At 40.0% G+C, this 26,449-nt stretch overlaps 1 protein-coding gene across 10 annotated transcripts in view; it reads left to right on the top strand.

Moving 5' to 3' along the window:
- The window catches only part of Celf2 (CUGBP Elav-like family member 2), an 833,597-nt gene that overhangs the window by 421,712 nt on the left and 385,436 nt on the right, over positions 1-26,449 (top strand). For 8 of the 10 annotated variants that reach the window (XM_021151420.2, XM_029471522.1, XM_021151447.2 and 5 more), the window contains one exon: positions 6,826-6,861. Coding sequence is in view for 6 of the 10 variants with exons in the window: in XM_029471494.1 (XP_029327354.1) it covers positions 6,826-6,861 (36 nt within the window). In the remaining 4 variants the exon portion in view is untranslated. Of the gene's footprint in view, positions 1-3,616; positions 3,690-6,825; positions 6,862-26,449 lie in introns of all 10 variants that reach the window. The other 2 variants (XM_029471516.1, XM_029471518.1) reach the window with 1 other exon arrangement.

Below are 26,449 nucleotides of genomic sequence, written 5' to 3'. Positions count from 1 at the left end.
GACTGTCTGCTTCAGGGGTGCATTTCCGACTGTCTGCTTCAAGGGTGCATTTCCTACTGTCTGCTTCAGGGGTGTATTTCTGACTGTCTGCTTCAGGGGTGCATTTCCGACTGTCTGCTTCAAGGGTGCATTTCCTACTGTCTGCTTCAGGAGTGTATTTCTGACTGTCTGCTTCAGGGGTGCATTTCCGACTGTCTATTTCAGGGGTGCTCCAAGAAGAGTCACTGACACAAGGAAGGAAAGCACTAGTGCACAGTAAAGAGATGAGCATAGGAAACAAACACATGGTGGAAGAGGCTGTTTAAGACATCCTCAGATTTCCTGAGCTGTATCTTCAAAGAGGTCTACAAGGACCTCCCTATCTAAGACTGTAGCTCCTCCCACTACTCCAGCTTTTACTTTCTCTCTACTTCCTCTTAATAATATCTACAATGTAAATAATGATAAATATTCCACTTTGCCTTATGTCTTTCCCATCTAGAATATAAAGTCTGTGTTAGTAAAATTTGTTGTGTTTGTTTGCTTGCTTTTGTGAGACAGAGCCTCCTATATCTCCAACTCACCTATATGTAGCTTTTGTACCTATATGTACCTAAATGTACCTATATGAACCTTTGAAATTCCTGCCTTTAGTTCCAGAGTGTTGGTATTTTAGACCTATGCCATCATGACAGGATTCATGTAATACTGGGGATGGTATCCAAGGCTTCGTGCATGCTAGCCGAATACTCTACAAACTGAGCAACATCCCTAACCTTTGTTATTCACTGTGTTAGCACATAGCCAAGAATAAGCGTGGTTATATATGATTACATATGAGAGAGAGACAGATACAGAGATAGAGGCAGAAACAGAGAACACTGTGACTTCTACATACTGAACTGCATCATAAAACCACAATACCTGGGCTCATTTCTGATTCTAACTCTGTAACTGATGGACAATATTCTCTGTCTCATCTCACCCTAAGGATCCCATAGTTGAACAATAATCCCTATTCCAATAAGCCTATACTAGGTTTGTGTAAATAAACACCTGAAAATGATCTAAAGCAGAGGCTGGTTAATTCAATAAAACCCCCAGCACATACAATCAGTTTACATGTATGTGTGGACACAGTAGCTAGCAGGTTTTACCATGTAATAAATGCTTGTGTCTATGCAGTTGTATATATGTGCACATCTTAAGTACGTGAGTGAAAGTTGGGGAAGTTCAAAAGGTAATCAAAATAGAGAGAGAATGAAAACAGAGGCGTGGCCAGAGGGAAAAAAGGGCAAACCCTGAGGAAAGTTTGGGGTGGGGAGGATTACCAAACAGAGAAGAACCTGAAAGTCTAGATTGTTTTGCATTTCCTAGAGTTAAGGATCACCAGGTAAGAAAAAGTGACCTGCCCTGAGTCAATACACAGTCTGTTGGTGATGCCTCAAGCTAACTTCTTGCTTCTGCATTATTTAGAAACAGATCTAAATTTAAAGGGTTCCAGTTTGTCTCAAGTTGAATGAAAAGGAATGAAAGGGGAAAAGGGAAGGAGGAAGGGAAGAGAGGGAGGGAGGGAGGGAGGGAGGGGACAAAGAGGGGATGAAGGAAGAGAAAGCAAACAGTGAAGGGAAAAGGAAGGGAGGGAAGGAGATGTCTATTTGATGATAAAGCTTTCACCGTTAATTAAAATATAATAAACTTTACTAAAATCTAGGACCAGTGAAATGTATTTTGCTATTTACAAAAAGCAAGTCTTTGTACTTTGGGAAGACTCATAGGTCCCCTCAGAGAGAAACATCCCAGTTCTGAAAAATATTTATCATGCTGGCCGCAACTCACATGGGGACTCGTGTCCTCGGCTTTATCGTGGCCAGCTTCTTTTGGAGATTGGTAAGGTGTTCAGAGATAAACAGTGAACTCTGGCTTTGGTGTGCCCTAAACGCAGATCTTTCTGCACAGAAGGAGCAAAGATGGGAGATACTGAGGAAGCACGTTCCTTCAGACAGCTGACGAAGGCTGGCACCGTTGGCCACGTGCCACATATTAAAAATTGAAAGATGTATTTATTTAAAGGAGTGTGAATAATCCTGTCACACACCCAAACCTCTTGTCTGCTACTAAAAAGGACCTGCATTTTCTAGTCCTCTTCCTCCTTATGATAAAGTTGAGTTTCCAAAGGACCTTCCTGTTTGTTCCGGTTTATCAATAGCCTCAGAGCAAAAGGTCAATCCTGGGTATAGAAGTCCTCATGAGGTCAAGAGTGTGGCCTAAAGCCCAAGAGGAACACCCATCACCTTTCACCCCACTGTGTTTCTTAGCCCCTGGGATGGTTTTATCTTGGAGTATATTATTCCACTTTGTCATTTCTCTATTTACCACTTTAATTGTTTTAACATTTGCCTTCTTTGAGAAATCAAAGTAACTTGGAAATAATGTGCAAGTAAAGGAAATTAATATGGTTAAATTCCAAATATTGCCTTGCCTATAGCCATTTCCAGACCTGAGCTGAAGAGGCTGGGGTTACTTCCAAGCAGAAAGCATGGCTTTCTTCTGCTACATTCACAGTTTTTAGGCCTTCAGTGTCCTACAAACCAAGTATTCAAATTTTTATGAGACATGGCTGACTAAAGAGAACTTGATTTTGTTGTGAAAGTGTTGGCTGTGAACTTGACAGGATCTGAGGTCGCTTCTAGGAGACAAGCCTCCAGGCACACCTTTGAGGAATTATTGAAATTATTGGACATTCCTGAGAGAGATAAGTAGGTTGATTGACTTGACAATCAACCCCAAAGGAGGGAGGCGCCATTCCCTAAGCTTGGGGCCTGGACTTCACACACACAGACACACACACAGACACACACACACACACACAGAGAGAGAGAGAGAGAGAGAGAGAGACAGAGAGAGAGACAGAGAGAGAGAGCTGAGCATCAGCATTCACTGCCCTCTGCTTCCCAGTTGTGCTGCAGCTTAACCAGCAGTGTCCAGATTGCTCTTGCACAGCATCCCCACTATGCTGCACAAGCCAAAATAAACCATTTCCTGCATAAATTGATTTTGTCAGGATATTCTTCTCATAGCAACAGGAAACACAACTAAGACACTTTTAACGGTGGGATATCAGAAAGTTTCCATCACTTTGTACAAGGCATATTAACTTTCCTTGGAGTGTAAGTGTAAGACCCCCGAAGCTGGGCCTCCGCTCAAGTCCCGGGATGAGCTGGCCAGCACCCCAGTATCCTGAGAGAAAACCACACCTGATGCAAACTGCAAGAGGTTTTATTATCAGCTAGGTGAGGACGAAGTCCCTCCGCCTAGACCGAGCAGTGACAGTAGGGGGCTTTTAACAGTTAGCTGAGGAATTGGGAGGAGTTGGGAGGAGAGTTGGGAGGAGTTGGGAGGAGAGTTGGCTACAGCTCCTTTCTGGTGAGTGGGGGGAGTAAGCTGCAGCCTTCTCTCCTCTCTCCGGCATCTATCTCCATGTCCTTGGCACAGGAAGGCAGGCATCTCTGGTTGTACAGTATAGAAACAAAAAGGTCTTTTGCTGGCTATAGAGAACAAAGAGCTTCTTTCTGGCTGTATTTTTAAAGATCAGGGAAAACAAGCTTGGGGAACATCCAGGGGCTTTACCTTCCAGGGAGAAACGCTTTAAGTCGGGGTCTCACATAAGCACTTGGGAGGAGACACAGGACTTCGTTCATCTGGATGAGGTACATGTATGAAACGCTTGGTGTGTCAGATGAGTAAATATTAGAAAATGGAGATGATATATTGATTTGTTTAAGAAGCATGGGCTTTTTCCTGATTGGCTGATCTAAAAAATGCTGAGTCATTTGGTCATTGCAGCTTCATACAATAGTTCTCCTGTGTTTGGCCAGCTTGTTTCTTTTTGAGACAGTGTTTTGTTATATATCTCAGCTGGACTCCAACTCATGATCCTCATGAACTCTGGAACAGGCTTATATTACCACACCCCACTTGATTTTCTGTTTAAGTCTCTGAGGAGCAGAATGGAATTCTCAGACATGAGAGGAAGGTCACTTTACCCAGTATCTGTCTTCTCTAACAAAGACATGGCCAATGCCTGTTCTCTGAGCATCTAGATCTGTTGCGTAGACTTCTGCTTTGACTTGTACATATCAATCTACCCATAGGTCACTATTTGGAATTTCCAGCTCATTTCCTTCTTTTTGGAAAAACAAGAACTCGAAGACACTTATGAAAATCACATGATTTCCTTGGTATTTAGAATCTTAATGCCCATAGATCTAATTTCACATCAACTTTTCTTAAGTGACTTGTCAGTTTTCGTCTTTCTGAAGTATCCAATTTAGTTCTCAGGGAAGTAAGAACATTCACACAGTTACACTTCATCAGTACTATGTCATGATTAGTCAAATGTAAAATGTATAATGGGACTATTACGCTCATTGAGTGGAGGAAGCAGCACTCTCTGTAAGTGTGGAAACTTAAGTGGGAGGAACCAAAGTGAGACAAACATTGGAGGGAAGGTCCAGTTACTGTTTTCCATGGCACTAGGCAATGCTGTTCATCTGGTGAGCATTTGGAGTAGAGGTGCACTGTGAGAATTCATTTGTTCTATCAGAATCATTGCAAGTGAGGGCAGTTTTGTCCCTGGAGGACATTTACTAATGTCTGAAGATATCTTGGGTAGTTATAAGAGAGTAGGAGGTGTGTGGAGGTTTCCGGTGTTCAGTGAATGGAAGGCTGGGATGCCGCTAAGCTTTCTGTGATGCTGTCATACTCTTTTTTCACTGCAACAAAACACATGAGGGAAAGATTTTGAAGGAGGAGGATTTATTTATTTATGACTCATGGTTCCAAGGCTTTCAGTCCTTTGGTTCAACTGGAGAGCAGAAACAGCCCTTCCCTCCTAGGACCGGTTCCTGGTGATCTACTTCCTTGTTTCTATTGCCTCCCAACAATGCCAGCAAGATGACAAAACCATCAAGAAACTCGTGCCCTGAGCCCATGTGTCAGAGAGCACATGTCTAGTCATTTTTCAATACATGGGTCTACCAGGGGGGAACTAAGCGTCTCACAAATTAGACTTTTGGGAGATATTCAGATTCAAACCACAGAATAATATCTCATGTGCACTGTGGAAAATTATCTGGCCCCAAATGCCAGAAAATGCCAAGGCTAATTGGTTTAGCATAATGCACGAACAACATAGTTTTTAAAAATATCAAGAACTTATAGTATTAGAAAATGGGTAATCTGAAAAGCAAAAGCAATTATCTAAAGGATTCAAAAGACAGAGAGTTGTGTCTTAACTCTAGGCTGCTGCCATTACCATGAGCTAACTCTGAACATGGATTTAACCCTCAGAGTCAGCAAGAAGACCAGACTCCTTCATTAAGCCAACTCTGATAAACTGAACTGATATCTATAAAGTACCAATATATATGTAAATAGCAAATGACAAATAACAAACACTTAACAGATATTTTTATTGTGTTAAAGGCTATAAGGGGAAAGTTAAGAGAGAAGTACTTCCTATTTGACTTAAAAAGAACAAATTCTATTTTGAAGGATAAAGTTCTTCAAAGATACGAAATTCTTAAAGGAAATAAATATAAGGCTGGAGAGATGAATCTGGGAGTAAAAGTGCTTCCTTTATAAGCCTAGGGACCTGACTTGAAATCTCAGTAGAGACATGAAGAACTAGGCATGATTGTGTACCTGTAACACCAGCCCAGTGAAAAGCAGAGAACTTGAACTCACTGGAGAATGCTGGCCACCAGCATACATCCACTTTCAAGTGACAGACTGTGTCCTAAAGGAATAAGACAGAACTTGATAGAGTAGATACCCAACAACATCTCCTGGAATATGCAAACTCCCAAATCATATGTATGTGCACATGTACTACCCATGCAAGCACACACATACCAGACATTAATATTAGGGTTCATAACAGTAGCAAAATTACAGTTATAAAGTAGTGACAAAAATAATTTTATGGTCAGGGATCATTACAACATGAAGAACCGTATTAAGGGGTGACAACCTTAGGAAGGTTGAGAACCACTTCACTGCAGAGTGGGACATAGAGAAATGTTATACATGTGCCCTTGAAGCTATCAGAAATTGCATGTCTACCCTTCCTCTTTGGGGATCTACAACCTAGGTGTAGCCACCTTCCAGCACTTTCCTCATGCCCTCTTCAGTGACCAACCCAGCTTAGCCCAAGTTCCCATAAAAGATGGTGTGCAGACATACATGCAAACCATGATCACAAGTCTGGTCATTTTTATTATTACATTATTCTGCATTTAGTTACATTCGAATTATGATAGCTCCAGTCTTCAGCAATCCAAAAAATCACAGAACATCATGAGGAAGAGCTGAAAAGGAGACGCAGTAATCTGTTGCTAAAGAGATTGAGCTCTGTACTGTTCATGGTCCTTCTGAAGCTGCAGATGACCAAGAGTAGGGAGTGATATTCCAACGTCTTCTGTTCTTAAGTCACCCTTGGAAAAAGAGCCCCATGCTTTGTTTCATTGTACATGATATGTAAAGGGTAGTTTGAGATATATTTTTTTTTCACCATCTTTCTTCTGGATGTTGAACAGTTTTAAATTTCAGTGTTTTAATCTCAATTAGTGTCTACCAACAGAAAGTAGAAGCAGTTATGTTACATATGTATAACGTAACTTTGAAAGTAACCATTGAACCCTTTATGGAAATTAACCAATGTGATTAATCACCCACGTGTTTCATATTATTTCCACACTTTGCCTTGTTGCTGTATATACTGGGATTCATTTTTATATTTGCCGCAATGATTTTAATTATGCTTGTTTTCTTTTTCTCTGACAGAGAGACTGCCACAGAGTTATCTGGAAGTCCACCAAGGTGAGCAGCTGGCTTTTCTTACTCACCTCCTGGTTTTTGAAACAATCAGAGGACAGCATTGTGTCCTCTTTAAGTGGGCTTCTCATTTTCTCATGCTATTGTGCTAAAAGATTCTGTATGAGTCACTAACTAAGCCACATGGAGAGGATATCATCAAGAAGTAATGAGGCTGACGTCTATGAATGATCTGGAGAAGTCATCCTCATTCTGTTTATGTTTTTATGTAGATAGATGATAGATGGCTAAATGATGGATGCATGGATGGATAGATAGACAGATAGATGACAGGTAGATGAATGATAGATTAAGTAGACAATAAATAGATAATAGATGACAGATAATACATGGTAGCTACAGAGATGATAGTTAGCAGATATATAGAGACATGATAGTAGCTATAAGTGCTGATTCCTCATTAGAATCAAAAGAATTCGCAATTGGAGATAATTTATGGGTTTTTTTCCTTTAATGTACCAATTATTATTATATCCAGAGGTTAGTGATTTATAAAGAAAAATGTTTCCCATAAAGAACCTGAATATAGTTTTATTGATATAAATGCATTTGAAGTTCTTATATTTTAAATAAGTAAAGGAGAAAAAAGAGAAAGTAACAGGGTGGCCATCTTTTAAAAACCATTTTACTGACACTCTGTATCTAGGATCTAGCCTTGGCACAAAAAACTTCTGCTCAGTCTTTAATAGTTTCTTAATAATTGTTTGAGAATCAATTAATATCTCATGGGCCATTGGTTGAGATCTGCTGAATGGTCATTAAACTAATCTCAAAAACAGAACAAGGGACAGACAGTGTGACTCTAAATACCACTAGGAAATGGGAGGTTGAGGATCAGCACGCTGTGGAAGAGAGAGACACAGCTAAACAGCTATTTTTTTTTTTTTTTTTTTTTACTTTAAGAAAACCTTGTAGATTCAGGATTGATATTACCCCCAAAACTCGTTTAGTGTGATTCAAATATTTGTTAGTGTGTGTGTTCATTGTTTGGATAGCATCTCAAAGAATCACCCCAAAGGTGTGTCAGCCTGCAGGGTTCAACCTCTGAGTGTGTTCTGACGTATTATGTCACTGCTGAGTCTGCTTGCCATAGTCCTTTTTCACTTGGATAACGTCGTCTGTCATCAAGGGCTGAGCAACCCACCATGTGCAGAGGAGGGGAGTTGTGTGTCTACTTGTGTTTGTGGTGAAGAAGTTAATCCTGAAATAATGGAAAGAGGAATGACTTCCAAACTTTCATATTACGGTTAAGACTTGGACCACCTCGGTGTTGTCAGAGAAGACCCAAACCATGCTGTAATCATGCAGATGAAAATTACTCATATGTCTGAAAATCTTCAGAGCCTCCTGAATTCTATTAACCAGTGCTTTACTGTGAATACCAAGCAGCCATTCGGGTATTCCCTAGGAATGATCCTCTGTTGTAGCTGCTTTATTACCCAAGGGACAGAATGCTCTCTTTTGAGTTTGGTGGGTGATATTTTGGTAATGAGCCTATTTATTCTTTTGTCATGAATTTTTGTTACTCTATTGTTGAATAATGTTGAAAATCAACAGCATGGTGGCAATCTGATTCTAACTGCAACTTGCAGTCATTTTCATGCATGTGTGAGAGTATGCGAAATAAGGTTAGCTGTTTCTCAATTATGTTTCTAATACAGCCTCAGGTATTCTGTTGGCTTTCTCCAGGGGCAGCTTGGGATATATCCATTGACAAGTATTTCCCTTCTCATATTAACATAAAATAACATAATTATTTCACAGTGATTGCTCCCTTTGGTGTCTAGACTACCTCTTTGGCAAGCATTTGCTTGCATGGCCTAGCACAATCTCATGCCTTGTTCAGCTGTCCGCCTGTCTTCAGATTTCTTCAGCTGTCACTGGAAAATGAGTCCTCTGATACCTGGGTACCATTTAGAACAAGGCATCTGTAGTTATTTTGTTTGTTTCTTGGCTAATGATTAGTGGAACATGACACTTGGAGTTTTTTATCCTTTTAGTCATAAAAGCACGTTTTTGCTGTGACATCTAAGAGAAATAGAAAATTGCAATCCAGGCAACTGCTAGCTAGTGATATGTGGCTAGGAAGGAAGACAATGGCATTTTATAACACTGTTATGATTCGGGTTTCATTGACTTTGACTGTCTTGAAATTTTCCAAAGGGCCTTTTACAGCTCTGTTCTGGAAGATGGGGTAGATGGAATATTTCACCTATAATTACCTTACATGGTGTTCATTTCAAGCCACTGGCCACAGGTTGATAATACTCTGTATAAATGCCCAAATCACGCAGCACAGAGTGTGTCTCAGAAGCCAAAAACCCTTTGAAGTTGAAACAAGACACATGTGCAAGGTGCTCGAGCAAGCATCGGCTTCATTTTCCATTGCTAATGATAACCTAAATGTGTTTTTGAATTCTTGCTGTTGCTGAAATTAAAGCTTAGTAATAATATGTCACCAGAAAAATATTAGATTACTTGAGCAACATGCACTCTAAGCAATGTAATTATATTATAAATATTAAAAACCAATGATCTTGTCAAGATTAAAACAAACATTCAAACCAACTCTCTATAATACTCATCTTGAAGAGTTCTTCAAATGGGATGCATGATCTCTTCCTTGAACTGTGAAAACAATCATTTTCTCTTGCACATGGCTTTTTGCTTTTATTTTACATGTAGCAAAAGGCAGCTCAGCAATATGAATTGTTTTTCTATTACAACCATGTGTGTCTGTCTATCTCTGTGTGTGTGCATATTCAAACATGTCTATGTGGAAGCTAGAGGACAACCTCAGGTGTCATTTTATAGGTGCCATCCTTTTTCTTTCTTTTGGTGGTGTAGGGCATTGTTTCTGTTCTTATGTTATAGGTTTGCTGCTGCTTCCTCCTCCTCCTCTTCCTCTTCCTTTTCCTTCTCCTCTTCTTCCCCTTCCTCCACTTCTTCTTCCTCTTCCTCCCCCCTCCTCCTCCTTTTGCAAGGAGGTCTCTCACTAGCTTGAAGCTCTGCAGTTGGTCATTTGCAGCCCCCTTCTTGCCCAGGATCTGCCTGTCTTAGCCTCTCCAGTGCTGACATTGCAAATACATGCAATCCTGGCTGGCTTTTAAAATTTGTTTATTATGTATGTATTTTTATATTATGTACACTTGTGTTCTGCCTGAATGTATATGTATGGAAGGGTGGGAGGTGGAACTGAAATTATAGACAGTTGTGAACAGCCATGTAGGTGCTGGGAATTGAACCCTGGTCCTTTGGAAGAACAGCCAGTGAGTGCTCTTAACTACAGAACCATCTCTCTAGCCCCAAATCCTGGCTTTTTAAGTGGCTTATGGAAATCTACTTTAGGTCCCTATTTTTGCAAGGCAAGCAAGCACCTTGCCAACTGAGCCACCTCTCCACGCCTAGAATAATGTTTTTCCAATTCTGTTTCTTCTATTGAAGAATATTTAGTTTAGATAGATGTATTCAAAATAAAACATGATGATACCCCAATTGTTCAATGGAGTTGAGGTACTAAATTAATTATAAGCTGAGTTTTAATTTAAATGATGCCTATGCAAAGAAAGTTTTTATTTTGGATAACAAAGTAAAACTATAAATAAGCTTGACATCAACCCTCGCTTTACTATTATCATGTGCCATCAGCTGCAGGTTTTGAGAGAGAGGAGATTTCAATTCCCTGTTAACATAGTATGGAAAATAAAGGGATTTAACAGACCATTATAGAAGCTTCTTAAGTACTGCAAAAGAGATTCATGAGCCAGCTCTTATGCACAGTACCTACAACTAAGGAACATGAAGTGTCAGACAATAAAACTTAAAATAATTAGGCATGTGAACCAGTTGCTATAATCTACTGGATTTCTACATCAGTCAGTGGGAGTCAGAGCTCAAGATTAACATTATGAAAGGCTGTGAAAGAAAAAAATGTTCTCTTGCATTCAAATTTGGCACATTAGTAATTTTCCCTTGCATCTTCTATAATGGTACATAAATATCACCCCTAGATCTGGCAATTCCCAGCATCCTCTTCTCTCGGATTCACTATGTGGATCTCAATGAAGCATCAGAGCATTGGCCTTAGTAGTTAGCCTCCATACACCAACTAGATGTTGTGTTGGTGATTTAGACATTTCTAAGGCTAGTGTGACACTCTCCATGCTAACTTCTAAGCTCTGGACCATCCTCTTCATCTCAAGAGGGAATTGACAACTACTCCTTAGTATGGGTGACCATGCTAAAGAATGAGAAGATTCAATATATTAGGTGCATCACATGTATTTTGGGCTTAATGATATTTTCAGCTTATGTATTATTTATCAGAACACAACTCTCATCACAAGTCAAGAAGAATCCATATAAGCAATAGAAACCCAAGTTCTTGAAGCCCAGGAACAGAGCACTGCATTAGTATTTGAGACCCTCTACCAAGAAAATAAGATTATTTGTCTGGGACTATCAGATCAATGTCACTCCAGTGTAGTTTTATATGTAGAGTATTTGATATTCAAGTAGTGATACTGGGGTATTGATACTAGGAAACTGATTCCAGAGTATGGACACTATGAGTAGAGCTTTGTTTTCTGAGGTTTGGAGTGGACTGTGCTATTTCTCATCAACCGTATTTCTGTCATGGATGTGCCTGGTCAGAAAGCAACAAGGAAAAAGGATGGAAGCAAGGGGAATTAAGATAAGCTCGGACAGCTCAAGTTGCTACTTGTGGCTCTAGAGGGTTTAAGGTCAGGGCTTTAGTTCTCCATGGAAGCTTTGGTAGCTAACGCAAAGTCATAATTCTCATTGTCCTCAATACAAAATCTATCTCCCTTGAGGCCCTTAGAAAGTAATACATCAATACACTACTTTTCCAGGTCAGCTTCTTACTCAGTTAAGAGCTGACGGGCACACACCTCCTTCCTTCTTCATGATGCCTAGGAAACAACAGATCCCTCTACTCTTCTGGGACCTTCATCCAGGGTGGTTCTGTATGATGAGTTTCATTATTTGTTCACTAATTTAGCAAAGGTAAGTTAAGTGCTGCCAAGAATAGACCATGTGGGAGAACATAGATAAAACACCTCTTCTCTCTGCTACTTTATCTAGTAGGGAAAGTACAGTTAAGCCCAGCACTGGGCACGCAGTGCTTTCTGTGTCAGAGAAGCAGATAACCAATCTGCAATGAATTATGAACTATGAACTTGACAACTAGGAGGCAAGCCACGAGCACACTTGTGGGGGAGCATCTGGATTGAAGTTAGCCTCTGAGATTATCTGTGAAGGATTGTCTTGATTAGATTCATTGATGAGAGAAGACAGATCTAAATGTGAACAAGATCATTGGTGGGTGGTGGATTCTGGACCACAAAGAAGGAGAAAGCAAGCTGTGCACTAACTCCCATGGATAATTCATTGTTCAGCCACTGTAAATACTTGCCTTCATCTTTTCCTTTACTTTCTGAAATGGCCCACTGGCTTCTCTTCACCCCTCCTTCCTCAGGGAACCCCTCCTGAGCACTTAATCTGAGTAGCTCCTGAGACACATTTGCCCATGGTCCTATGGCCATCTTGTGTTGTCTGTGCAATAACTGCCATTCTCACTGCATCTGCTGACCATGGTTATGATGTGCTGTCTTCCTCCTCAGACCCGGAACAGTGTCTTCATTGCCTGTCCAATTTGTTCCACCCTTTGTAAGACTCAGAACAGAACTGGCAATCAAGAAATGTTTGTGGAATTACTGTGTGAGCCCCCACTTTAGAAACAAGAAAACTGAGATCTAGTCTATAATGTACTCTTTCTTCCATCTCCTCTAGGTGCTCTGTCATCTCCCTCTTTGGCTCTTACCTTCCAAATGATCTCCCACTCATTTTTGGGGGGTTAGGGACAAGTCATAATCACAAGCAACATCTAGCCCAAACCTATAAACAAATACTCACTTGAAGAAAGCCATGCCATTTCTTTATATATGATCTAAGCCCGATTTTGCAGTGCAGCTTCAAAGTTGATTCACTGTTATAGAGAAGGAATAGCCTGGCAATGTGCAAATATTTCATATTAGTTGTATATAAGGTTGTCTGACCCCTCCTTAGATACAGTGGAGTAGAGATTGTTTCTATAAAGTTTTCTTTGTCCTAGACAGTTTTACATTCTTTCCATTATTTCTGAAGTCCCTAGTGACAGTGTGAATACTGTCTAATTATGTCATTTTCCAGTAGACTTTTATACATCTTATACTAATGAAAAAAAATTGCTGAGAACTCATTATTATTCATGATTTATCCCTAAATGCTTAGTACTGTGTGGAACATAGTAGGCACTGAATAAATACTTGAATGAGTGTTTGAGTGTCTGAGTGAGAGGATATTTGAATTAATTAGTGGATGTTTGAATTAACGAATAAATGTTTGACTTGAGAAGGGAGGGGAGCGGACCGGAAGACGCCCCGGCATTGGAACAGGTCTATGATTACTACCATCTGTCACCCTTCCGACTCGGCTTGAAGTTCATAACCATAACCCGCAGAGGGTCATCTATTTGGCTGGGAAGTTGTTGAGCAAAACTTGGGTCTTCATAAGCTGTCAAGAGGAGTTTCTATTGAGTGTTTGTCAGTAGAGAGCCTGCAAGACCAGGCATGGGGCTCAGACAAACTTGAATTCTCTCTATACCATCCCTTGACTATGTTTACTTAGTATATCTGCCTCTTTTTCTCATTTATAAATTTGGAAAACTTCTAATATTCATCTTCTAGAGCCAATCTTAGGACATAGTCCACATAATGTAGCTAAGTAGCTGGCACACAGCCCGTAGTAGATACATGACATGGTACCTATTACTGTGGTCCTTCAGACTAGCTTTAGCTAGTTGTTTTTATTAGCACTTTATTAGTGCTAATATGTAGGGCGTGGCATCATACTGCATTGTAAGAAGCTCCCAAACAAAACAATTCATCACGTGTGGTCTCTGTTCCAAATCCTGCCTAGGATCTCATACATCCCTTTACTTCACACTGCCTTGTTTGGAGACAATTACAGAGCAGTGCTTCTGAAGGATAAGTGGCAAGGCGCATGCAGAGTGCGGATACAGTGCGTGCTTTATTATTATAAAGAAAGTAAGGTAAAATAGTGGGTGAAGTTTGAAATAGAGTAAGTGAATGCATGTAAACTGCTAGCTCAGATTTCACTTTTCTTTCCTTTTTTTTGAGACAGGGTTTCTCTGTGTAGCCCTGGCTGTCCTGGCACTTACTTTGTAGATCAGGCTGGCCTCAAACTCAGAAATCTGCCTGCCTCTGCCTCCCAAGTGCTGGGATTAAAGGCGTGCGGCACCACCACCTGGCTAGGTTTCACTTTACTAACCATGGATGTCATGCGCCATTGTGCAAGCTCATGCTTCAGTTAAGTCATGAAGCATCAATAATAGAGTGGGAATAGAATAACCTTGGGTCTCCATATACACATACACACGCAGACACTAAAATAATAAAACAAAACAAAGTATTCTGAGTATTAAATTATGTAGTGTGTATGTATGTTCATATATATGTTGACTCTGTTATAATACATGAAAACAGTGATTGACCAAATCCAGTATACAGACACACCCTGACTTACAATGATTCAACCTAAAATTCTCAAGTCTTATGATGGCATAAGAGAGCTATCCACTCAGTAGAAACCACACTTTAAATTTAGAATTTTCTCTTTCCTGGGTTAGTGATATTGATTCTACTGTTCTCTGCTAATGTTCACAGTAGAATGGATCCACAGTTCCCAGTCAGCCATGCAACCATGGGGCACAGCTGATCTCCTAAGTGTTCTGCATCACCAAAGCTCTTCAGTACACATAGTCAGTACCTTATAAGAGACAGTCTGCACTGGATTATAACACAGACATTCTATTAGATGTTTTTGCCAAACCATCTGTTATAAGGGCTATGAGCACGTTTAAGATAAAGCAGAGAAAACTATGGCATGTCACTGATGTCATGCGCCATTTAATAGGTTAGGCGTATTTTCCATTGAGGGTATTGTGGCTTATGATGAGCTTATGGGATGAGCTTATGAGCCTGATGGTGGGTCCAGGAGTACCTGAATATGCAAATATTTCTCATCAATCACAAGCAGCTCTATCCAGAACATGGTTTTCATTAATTCTCCAAAGTACCTAAATCAAAACATTTCATTCTTTGTAGATGTTTTTAAGAATGTAGTGATGGAATTAAATTACACTTGTTTTATAATACGATGTTCTGATGTGTAACACACTATTAAAGAAAGGATCCTTACAAGGAAAACTTCAGAATATCATAAGCTACTCACTGCCTGACCTATTTAGACTGATCGGATTCTTTTTGTTGTAGACTGCATAATTAAATTTTAAATGGAACATGATAAAGAAATTATACTGGTGATCTCCAGAGATTTCAATACCCTATTTGGCTCTTTATAAGAGTCTAGCAAAGACATACTTTAAAATTTAATAAAGGCCTGCCCTAATTTTTTTCCTTTTAGGTTTTTCCTATTTGTTTTATAATTCAGTGCTCTGTTACCTGATCCATAAGTGTTATCTGAAATAAATGTTGAAAATAAAAATTCTTAAAAGCACACTTATCCCAATTTGAGAATTCCATTATTTGAAGATGGGTGCTTTTGTGTAGCAATTGAACTCTTTTAAGATAAAACCTGCTATTTCCTGAGTTCTGTCACTGTAGAGAATTGGAGTTCTGTTTGGCTGTTTGGGGAAGCATTCATGTCTTCAGCATTTACAGAGCCAAGGGGTAGAAATGGTTTCTGTCTAAGATATAATTTTACAATTGGAATTTCTTATTTGCTATGTAAAAGTTGCACATTTTGAGAGGATTAAAGACACACATATACAGAGACACATACACATGAGACACATACACAGAGAGAGAGAGAGAGAGAGAGAGAGAGAGAGAGAGAGCAGGCAAATGAGCCTATGGGGGAACATGCCTCTCAGCTTGGGGAGCCTAAGAATTATTGCAGCCTCTCAAAAAAATAATTTTGCTTCACAGCTTTTTGTCTCTTAGTTTCATCTGCGTTTGAAAGGATATTGTAAAGATAAAATGAAATGCTGACGTAATCCTTTATAGACTAAGACGCACTCACATGAGGGAAAAGCTTTGCACTACGATGAGTTGTACCTTCTGCTATAGCCTCCACTTTGACCACCTCACCTCAAAAAAAGCCAGGAGAGGCTCCCTCCTGAGTTCCTTGCTTTTGATGGCATCATAAACTTTACCCCAGATGATATTTGACATGGTTAAGCAAGCAAGAGCATATAAAGATACGTTCTTTCTTGGCTGTAAATACTGTCAAGCCTTGTAAACCCTTCTCAGATTAGGTTTCGTAAATGTTTCTGTTATGTATTTTCTTTCCCCCTCTCTCTATTTGCAGCCTAAACTTTTCATATACTGTGTCATTTCTACTTTTCATTAAAGTCATAAAACACTATATAAAATTAAGACAACACAGTGACATAGCCAACAGAGAGAATGTAGTCACTTTCCAGCCCATCCATCCTTAACTTTGGGCCTTTCACTCAAAAGGGATTGGTGCAAACTTAATGAGCGATGTTGTGCTGCATAAAGGTTGCTAAAGAGAAATGTGAACTGGAACATGGCTGTCCATTGAAAAAGTGGAATTCAGCTTTATTACAAACACAGCATTGGAACCCTCCTTCTTCTACACTCAGACCTGTAGAACCCAAGCCAACATCGACAATATGGTAACAACCGGTGGCCCTTAGCTTATTATAGGACACCAAAACCTCCTTACCAAAGAAAAGAAAGACATTCCCTGATTAGGCTTCTGTGCAGAGTTTCCAATTCAAAAACTTGAGCATTGAATGGATAATGAAGATTCTGATTGCCTAATAAATAAGGGAGCATTAAAAGGGAGGGGCTGATATGAGCAATGTCATGATTTTCTGTTATACCATGAGTACCCATGTGATCAAGGAAATTATGGGATCTGGCTGGCTGCAGAGGATGCAAAGTAAAATGATCTTGTGTTTAAGAGTCAAAATATTCAAATAAAACTGTTGAACTCTGTAGAGAGAATATAATGGGAATTGCAATAGAGGCTGGGGATAGATGCAATGGGGGTGGGGGGGGAGTTGGTTAAAGGTTATAGAGCTAAATAAGAAAGAATGACTTTGGGACTATCTATCAATTGTATAGCATGGTGACTATAGTCAATAATAATGCAACACATTTGAAATTTGCTAAGAGAGAAGATTTTAAGTGGTCTTATAAAATATTAGATATAAGGTAATGATATATAACCGTTTACTTAATTATTCTTCAATGCATACATATATCAGAAAGTGTTGTGTGCTATAAATTATATGTCAATTAAAATAAGTGTAATCAAATAGTAAGCAAGATATTCCAAAATTTAGAAATTTTAACTGAAGTAAGAAAAAGTGTGTTCTACCTTAAAACAAAGTTTGTCATATTATACATTTAAAGAAGAGTGAAAATATCAGTTACCATATGAACTGACCAGATATTGAAGTGCAGAGAAGAGAGAACACTTATATATGATATCTGAAAAAATGAATGGGAGGAGCATCTTCTGAGATAAAAAGCAGAAGCAACAATTCAAAGAGCTAGGAATGTGGAGTGTTCTAACATGGAGTGTTCCGGCAAACAGCTTGTTGAGAGAATAATAAATACCCAAGTGCAGAAACAGGTAAAGGCTTTAGAATTGCTAAACAATTCTGCTTGTGATTTGTTTAGGTTTTGTTGGTAGTGAGGTGATTGTTATCTGTTTGTTTTGAATGGTTTTTCTTTTCTTTCTTTTTCTTTCTTCTCTTTCTTTCTTTCTTTCTTTCTTTCTTTCTTTCTTTCTTTCTTTCTTTCTTTCTTTCTTTCTTTCTTTTTGTCAGCATATCCCAGGCAGTATTTCAACCAGATAAGGATGGAACTCAATGAATGTACAAGATTAATGTGCAAGTGTCCTGTAAAGTCCACTGCCACCAGGCTGTGAGCTCCTCGGGAACTGGAGATATGTCAGTCCTACTGGCTTTACTGCCTTTCAAACTTATCACAGCCCCCAAACACGTGGGAGGAAGGGACTCAGACTTATGACTAAATGAGAGATACTAATTTTTTTGGAAGGAGTTTGGGTGAAGAGAATTAATTCATGCACTGAACACTGTAGAAATAAAAAAAAAGAGCAATGGGTTACTAAAACTATTGGGAAAATAAAAAATTAACTCTACTTACTTAAGTTCAAGAGTTAAAAAAGAAAACATTGCATGCAAATCCCACAATTCTAACCAAAACCATGGAAATATGGAGCTTTAATGAAGATTGGTTTGTATTAAGTTTGGGGTAAATTTAGGTCAAGGGAGAAAGTTTGAAGGTCAGTTCTGCATGTCAGATGAGAGCCTATAGCATGTAAGACTGAAGAATGCTGAACAGTGTCTATCTGGAGGCTTAGAGGAAGACATTTTGAATCCCCAGTGCCTCTAGAGTTGTTTTTATCATGGGGGGTATTTTGCCAAAATAAGAAAAAAAAATTATACAAAGTAGATTGAGATTTCTCTTGGAAACAATGTCAATGCAGAGATAATATAATTCACAAATGACTCCTTAACTTATTCTGGCAGTATCTCAGGAGGAAAAGTAATACAGACCCTTTGGGGGAGCTCAATGACTATCTTTTCCATGCACGACATTGATGGATAGTTCTGTGGGTGGCACCATTAGAGGAGACTCTTGGCAACAGAGTTGTGTACTTTGCAGATTCTTGATTGGCCTTTCCCAGCTTGACCTGCATGATCTTGGCTTATTTTATTGTGTCTGGGGTTTCATCTTGTCTGGGTTCTTGCCTACAGCTTTGGCACTTGAGAGTCCTCAGTTGAGAAAGTCCTATCTAAGTTCAACTTCCATGATGCAAGAGTCTCTCTTATACCAGAGTAAAGTGAAGCTCAAGCGTCACATGTCTTTGTCGCCATCTTTATCATCTAGCTCCAAGCTTGCTCAGATTTTACAAGTGTAAAGTTTTTGTAATAGCTTCGTGGCTTGTTTGGCAGGAGTTTTGAATAACTTAGAGACAATCAGTAAGGGGAAATGAGTCCTGAAGTAGCTAATAGCCGACAGTGTCTCATCCTGAGGTCCTTATATATGTGTGGCCATTCAGTGTTTGATAGGGATGCGCGTGAGGCAAAGGAAACTATGCTTCTGTTGCTAGCATTAAGAAAATGATGGTCACACTTTGTAATTAAAAAGATGAAACTCCACAAAACAAACAAACAAACAAAAAACAAAAAGCAAAAAGAAAAAAAAAAAAAAAAAAACCTAAACACTAGAAATCCAGACAGAGCTAGTTAGGCTGACAGGAATTCTCCTGACCTGACTCTCTGACTCCAAAGATTTCCTCTATTCTTAAGGTGAAGCTAAAAGACTACTGGAGAAGGAAAGTCTGAGAAACTTGTTATTATCTTTAGAATAAACAATGCTTACATGTTAACATTAAGGTATTCACATAGACAATCCACTATAAATTGCTCAAATATTCTCTTTTCGTGACTGTTCTCCTTGAAATATGTCACCAGCCTATTTCATTTTTAGATATTAGTTTGGGCATCTAGAATTGTAACATCGTACGGCTACAGTGCTTCCCCTATTCTACAGATGCTTAGCCTGAAGATCAGGAAAAATAAAGGAAATTGCCTTCACCACACAACGTGGGCTTCCTGGGCAGGCTGGGGCTTGTTTTGGTTTTGGTTTGGTTTTGGTGTGGATGAAGTCCTATTGACATTTTAGAGCACACTCTTCAGACAGTAGTCCCCAGGACCTCATTAAGTACCCATTGGCTTATGGATCCACACTCCCTTCTAGGTACTGTCTATCCCACTCCCCTACTTATACCTAGGGATAAAAACTTTATTTTCAATATTCTCCTCCATAGCCATGTCCTTTCTGAATAGAAGCATGAGCCATCTGGGGATGCTGTGTAAATATCTCTTAATATTCTGTCTTTTTGTTTGTTTGTTTGTTTGTTTGTTTTGTTTTTCAAGACAGGGTCTCTCTGCGTACCCCTGACTGTCCTGGAACTCACTCTGTAGACCAGGCTGGCCTTGAACTCAGAAATCCACCTGCCTCTGCCTCCCAAGTGCTGGGATTAAAGGCGTGAGCTACCACACCCAGCTAAAATTCTTTTTTTTTTTTTCTTTTCTTTTTCTTCTTTTTTTTTTCCCCTGTCTTATATCTGATTGACAAGTTCTGACTGATTTTTCAACAAGAAACAACAAAGGATTGTGGAATCTTCCATTGCCAGACTCCTTTTCTTGTAAAGCCTAAGTTTTTATAAAACTGCTGGCAAAGCTTATGGGTCATTGAAAACTCCATAAAAGCAAGATTATGTGATTGAGACCATGTGAGTTTGGGATACAACGTCAACCACGATTTGGCTTTCAGGTCATAATGGGTAACTATAATTTCTGGAACTAGTAGAAGATTTTATAATAGAAAGTCTTCTTTTTTTTAAATATAAAGAGAGAGAGAGAGAGAGAGAGAGAGAGAGAGAGAGAGAGAGAAGACAGAAAGAACCTATGGGCTACTGTGGTTTAGAAGCTTATTGTCAGCAACTGATATTTACTGACTAGACAGATGTTAACATTGTCTTTGTTTTATTTATTCCACACAAACCCAAAAAAATATTACAGAGGCAATATTACTTCTCTACTTTAACTTCTATTCCCATCTGTTCTGTCCCCTCTACTAAAGTAAACTGAGGTGTCTTATATAAAGCAATCTAATTTGAAATGACTTGAGAGAGGCAGAGAAAGTGATAGGTAATTCTGCATATTCAGAATTCAATAATAAAAAATAATAACTTTAGTTGAAAAGCCAGCTGTTCTTTGTTTTCTAATAGGCATGTGATGCTGATGAGAAATAGCATTCAGGTGAAGTTTACCAAGTGGAATTGGTTTGAGTCAGAATATGATACCACCATGCAGAATAGGAAATGGTACCTAGGCTTAACAAAAGCAGTTCAGCCAGTCCAAGGACCCAAGTACCATAGGATTGTCTTCAAATTCAGAAGATTAAAACCTGCTAGCTGTATCACGGTGAAAGTGTGACGCAATATTTCTTTCAGGGAATTTGCTTGTGTTTTCTGTGTCCTTCAAATTTCATTTAGACGAATGCCTTCTAGAGTTTTGGTGTGTGATGATTTAGAATATGTTAAAATACCATTGCAAATATGGGAGCCAACTTAGGCTGAGATGATTCTCGATTGAAGTTATTTTAGTGTTCTGCTAGTGGAGTGACTTGGGCAATTATAGCAATCCCGTGCTGCAGAGGTCACATTCTGTATCTCCTCCGTGACTTTGTTGGTTCACTCCATCTCCCCAAAGGAAACCAGGAGACAAGGATTTCATTCCAGTGCCACAAGGGAATAGGTGGAGACATGTGTTAGGAAGAGAATAAAGCCAGTAAATACTGTGGGTGAATGTGTTCCTGTCTGGGTACTGGGACTCTATCTCATGGGAGACTGAAATACTGTCCGGTGGAGGAACAAGAAAGAGATGTATTAATTTGCCATGCCCCAGCCCTCACTGTTTTAAGTCACTCCAGGGTCCTTTGATGTTTTTTGTCTTTGCACAGCCCGAGCATTTGTAGGGCTCAAAAAGTTCTCTCTTAAAAGTAGAGTCTGTAGGCTTCTTGGGGAATAGTCCTCAGGCAAAGTTCAGAGAATGCTGAGGGCATAAAGCCAAGACACTGTTACTATTGACCTTACCAGTGTGCTACTATTGGGTATTCGGCACTTGTGACAGTACCTTCTGGATACCAGGTACTGAGGTGTATTTACTCAAGAAAAGCAGAAAGGGGGGAAGGGAGAAAGAGATGGAAGAGGATGAGAAAGGGAAATGAATCACATAATATTTATAAAGCCAGCCTTGAAAACATATTACCCAGAAATAATGATAGATAAAAGTTTAGAGGTTGGTTTTGAAAATGTTTTTTTCTCTTCTGATTCAGGTCATCAGGCTAATATCAAAGTTTACATCTGCTACATTTGTTATGTAAGAAAAGATAGAAGAGAGAAAAGGAGAGTAGGCATGAGAGATCACCAACTTCAACCCTGAGCATAAGAGCTAGACCTACCTAATTTCTCTCTCTCTCTCTCTCTCTCTCTCTCTCTCTCTCTCTCTCTCTCTCTCTCTCTCTCTCTCTCTCTCTCTCTCTCTCTCTCTCTCTCTGTGTGTGTGTGTGTGTGTGTGTGTGTCCGTCCATATGTGTGTACAATGGTCTATGTGTGTGAACATCTTCCATAGAGGCCTGAAATCCTTCTCAATCATTTTCTATCTTAGCTTTTGAGACATCTCTCTTGAAACGTGAAATTCACTGATTCAACTACACTGGTTGTACAGTGAGCCTCAGGGATCTGCCTGTCTCCATTTCTCCGGTGCTGGGATTATATGCATACCATGTCACACTCAGCTTTTTGTGTGAATGTTGTATCATAAGAACTCATGCTTGCACAGCAAGCATTTAACTGACTAAGCCATCTTGCAAACACCACTACCCAATATCCGATAAGATTAACGGTGTTATTTGTATTTGATTGTTCATGATAGATGAGTTTCCAGTGTTCCAGACAGTTCATGATAATCAGTGAGTCCTGGCAAAGCTTGCTTCCTTCTTGGTCATGAGGGAGAAAGAGTTGAGTGGATTGGAAAGGGCAACTTTAAGATAAGGACAGGCATTGTTCACCAACTAGACAAAAATGGGAAATTTACCCTGGATTTCACTAATATCAAGATGTTTAGCATGACAAAAGTGACTTCATTTATATCCTGATTGTATTTGAAGATAAAATACAAAAGACAAGTTAACATAGACATTTAAACCCATGGCATAAAACATAGAAATACATATTTTAAAGCATGTGATTATGAGGTTGCTTTGATAGTTCTTATTATGCTTCCAGATAGTTGTGACCTGAAAGTGACTATCTGGCCAAGCAAGGATTTGAATGTGTTTGTATGTGAAGTGTATACACATGTATTACTAGAGGGCAGAGAATGGAGAGTGTTATAAAGAGGGGTTACTTCCAGAAATATGTCTGTTTTGGCTTAGTTTCTCCGTTTGAGTATGTGTCATCTTTGCGGCAATCATAATTGCCAGGTGCTTGTGAGAATGACTCTGTACGGATCATATAAAGCCTGAGAAGGCTATTTCTCTACTGAGCACTAGTCTTTAATGATGGCTACCCTGGCAACTCCTTATCAGAGAATCGGTACTTTTTTCCCATCCTCTTTGCTGGGTCTTTGAGTCACGTGTGCTACAGAAACAGCACTAGAGAAGGATGGGATTCTTAGGGACGAAGCACTGAGCAGGCAGAGTTTGAAAGCGCCTGCGAAGGGTTAATGAGTTAGACGTACTACGTACTCCTTGCCAGAAACAAGAACAGAAAGGCCTTGGCAGTGACTGCTGTCTATGTTTTCCTGCAGAAGTGGAGAAACACACCAGAGAGACATGAGGGCCAGCATAGTCCAGATCGTTAGGTTCCCTGCCCTCAGGGACCTGATACTACCTCCCCCTTCCTGTGTCTGTCAGGACCCTGGAAGTTGGTGGCAAGCTGGCTACATAGAAGGTGGGGATTCAACCCACAAACAATTGCTTCTTTTGTCTAGGCTCATTTCTATCTCTTCTTGACAATTTCCTCATATTGATTTATTGCTTTAATTTTTGGTTGGCAATGGTGGTAGTTATGATGCAAATTTACCCCAGGAAAACAGGATATTTTGGGAATTCATTAATGCTAACACATTGCACTTGGATCACAGATCCCATCTGCCCAAATCAAACACAGCAAGCAAGCAACTGATACCAAGCAAGAGCAACCTCCCCTTCCTTAGGACAGTAGGAGTCTAGCGTGAGTATTGTTCTCATCCCAAGAGCTCATCTTGAAAACCAGAAGCCGGTGACTTTAGCTGGCACCGTGCTTCTCACAACACTTAAGTTTAACAACATGAGTTTGGTGTTTGTTGTTCTTGTTGGTTTCACTTTGATTTAGTCCTTCAGAAAAAATTGTTTTGCACACAATTCTAAAAAGAAATGCTTGAACCAGAAGGATTGGCTTGGTGCTGTATAGATTATCTGTTTCTGTGTAGCAAATTATCCTGAAATCTAGAGACTTACAACAACTACCCTGTGCTATCTACTTTTTTGTTGTTGTTGTTGGGGGGTGGGGAGTCAGGAAATGGTCATGGCTTTACCTGGAGAGTTGGACCTTAACCATCATACAAAAGCTTAACCATGAAAAGATAAGCTTTCAGATTTACTGGTGTGGTGGCTGGGGCCTCTCCTCACTTCCTTGCTCTGTGGGAATCCCCACAGGAATGCTGACTTCCATTGTAGCAAATAAAAAAGTGATTCAGAAGCGCCAGAATGATGGAGGTCACATCTTTTGTATAACCTAATCTCATAACCTCTTGTGACTATCATCATATTATATATATCTTGTGACTTCATTATACTAAGGTATCAGGACCAACCCATACTCAAAGGAAGGATTATACTGAGGATATAAATGTCTGGAGGCAGGGACCATCGGGGAGTAGTTCAGAGGCTATTTACATTGATATGATTCCAAACTAAAATAAGGTAGTTCTTTATGCTGCAGTAAGTGCTCTCTTCTAGAATAAATCCTCAATTATTTATAGTGATGCCGATGAAAACTTTGAGGATTAAAAAAGAAACCGCAAGAAAACATGGCAATTGGGCTGTTTCTTTAATGGCTGGCAATACTTCCAGTGTGTTAAAGAGCAAAGGAGGTGTTTAACCTGTAAGTCATTTAAGTCATTAGCTTTATGAGGCAAGGTCAAGGCCAGCCTGAGATGCATGCGGAGTTCTAAGCTAGCCTTAGCTATTTAGGGAATCTTTGTTAGAAACAAAACAAAAACACAAAACCAGGTTAATTAATTAATTTAAAGTGATAAATTAAGAGGTTGGAGAGAGAACCTTGTAGGAAAAACACATTGATTTTGCAGAGGACCAGGATTTGATCCCAGCACCCAAATGGTGGTTCACAGCCATGTGTAAGTCCAGTTCCAAGGCATCCAATGTCCTCTTCTGAACTCCAAGGGCACAAGGCACATGTGTAGTGCATAGACATATGCACAAGCAAAACATAAAATATAAATAAATATCTTTAGCTGATACATTAAGGAGGGATGGTGTGTGTGTGTGTGTGTGTGTGTGTGTGTGTATTCTGATCAGCTCAAGGATCTGGAGATATGAATAAGTCTCCTAGAAAGTCAACCTAACAGTGGGCTAGAGCAGTAATGAAGAAAAACCAACGAGACTGGGCTGCTACTAACTGGCCTAATACCTGGTAGAGAAAGCAAGGCTGGTGGGCAGAGGTTGAGAGGGCAAACAGCCTTCTGGCTGGGCACTTACCCCTGAGCAGTGAAATATAGAGTCTTGTGTGGTAGCAAGACCCCACAAGCAGATGAAAAACAAGCAAACGAACAAAAACATAGGGAGTAAAGCATAGAATGGACAGAGAGAGATCTGGCCAGTGAAGATTCTCCAGTGGAGAATATTCAGGCCACGGGGGATACACAGACCTTGTATGAACCACAGAACTGAATATGCCTTTGCTTGGGCCAAGGAAGATCCTCAAAAGACAGGAATTCAAGGGATGGAAGAAAGCTGTAAGTATGCACCGAGAAACTGCTCTCTGTGGGCTAGCATTTTGTCAGAGAAACAAGAAGCCTGCCCCGCCCATGGCCCTTCAGCTGGTGCAAGCAAGAGGAACTCACAGCTCTGAGGGTGGTGTGATGTCAGTATTTGCCACGCTGTGAGCCAGACTTAGTTGGCTAGTGCTGGTGGCCAGAGATGGTTACCAAAAAGGTTGCTGGGGACAGTTGGGTGTGACCAGAACTCGGGGAGCCCTTCCTGGTTGTGTATGTGAGTGCTGAGCAGTGTCGAGGTGGCCTTGGCACTAGAGCCCTAGGTGTTGCTGGCTCTACACAACTGTCAATGATCCTGAGGAAGGGACAGTGAGAGTCTGTCAGCAGCTGCTCCAGGATAGGAGTAGAGAGAAAGTGGCAGTTAATGATGTTGACAAATTTCTAACTGGGCTGTTACAGTCTGTTAATGTGGCTTCTCAAACAATATGTTTCTGTCTTCCATTTTTCCCCCTGCTGCTTTGATTGAGAAAGCCATAGTGAAGGGAAGTGCAAGATTTACGCCATTCCTCTAGTGGGGCATGGATGTAGGCAGGGAAGCCCCCTTGGGGAGGAATTTACCTTTTAAAATTAGCCCTGCACAGGTGCTCTGGAATTGGCATGTGGCTGTGAGAGGGTGGGGGTGGCATTCCTGAAGGAAAAGGTTAGGCAGATTAACAACATTGCTGAAAATGCTGCCATCCTGGCTCTGTCATTAAAACAGGTGGCTGTCATTATAGCTGCTCACTCATGATGGGAAGATAATACAGGCGGAGAGAGATTTATATGGGCCCCAGGAAGATAGGATCTCTCTCTCTCTCTCTCTCTCTCTCTCTCTCTCTCTCTCTCTCTCTCTCTCTCTCT

Source organism: Mus caroli, chromosome 2 (genome assembly GCF_900094665.2).
Source record: "Mus caroli chromosome 2, CAROLI_EIJ_v1.1, whole genome shotgun sequence".
In the NCBI taxonomy this organism is placed as follows: Eukaryota; Metazoa; Chordata; class Mammalia; order Rodentia; family Muridae; genus Mus; species Mus caroli.
Note: the sequence above shows the minus strand (reverse complement) of the source record. Positions and strands in the feature narration are given on the sequence as shown.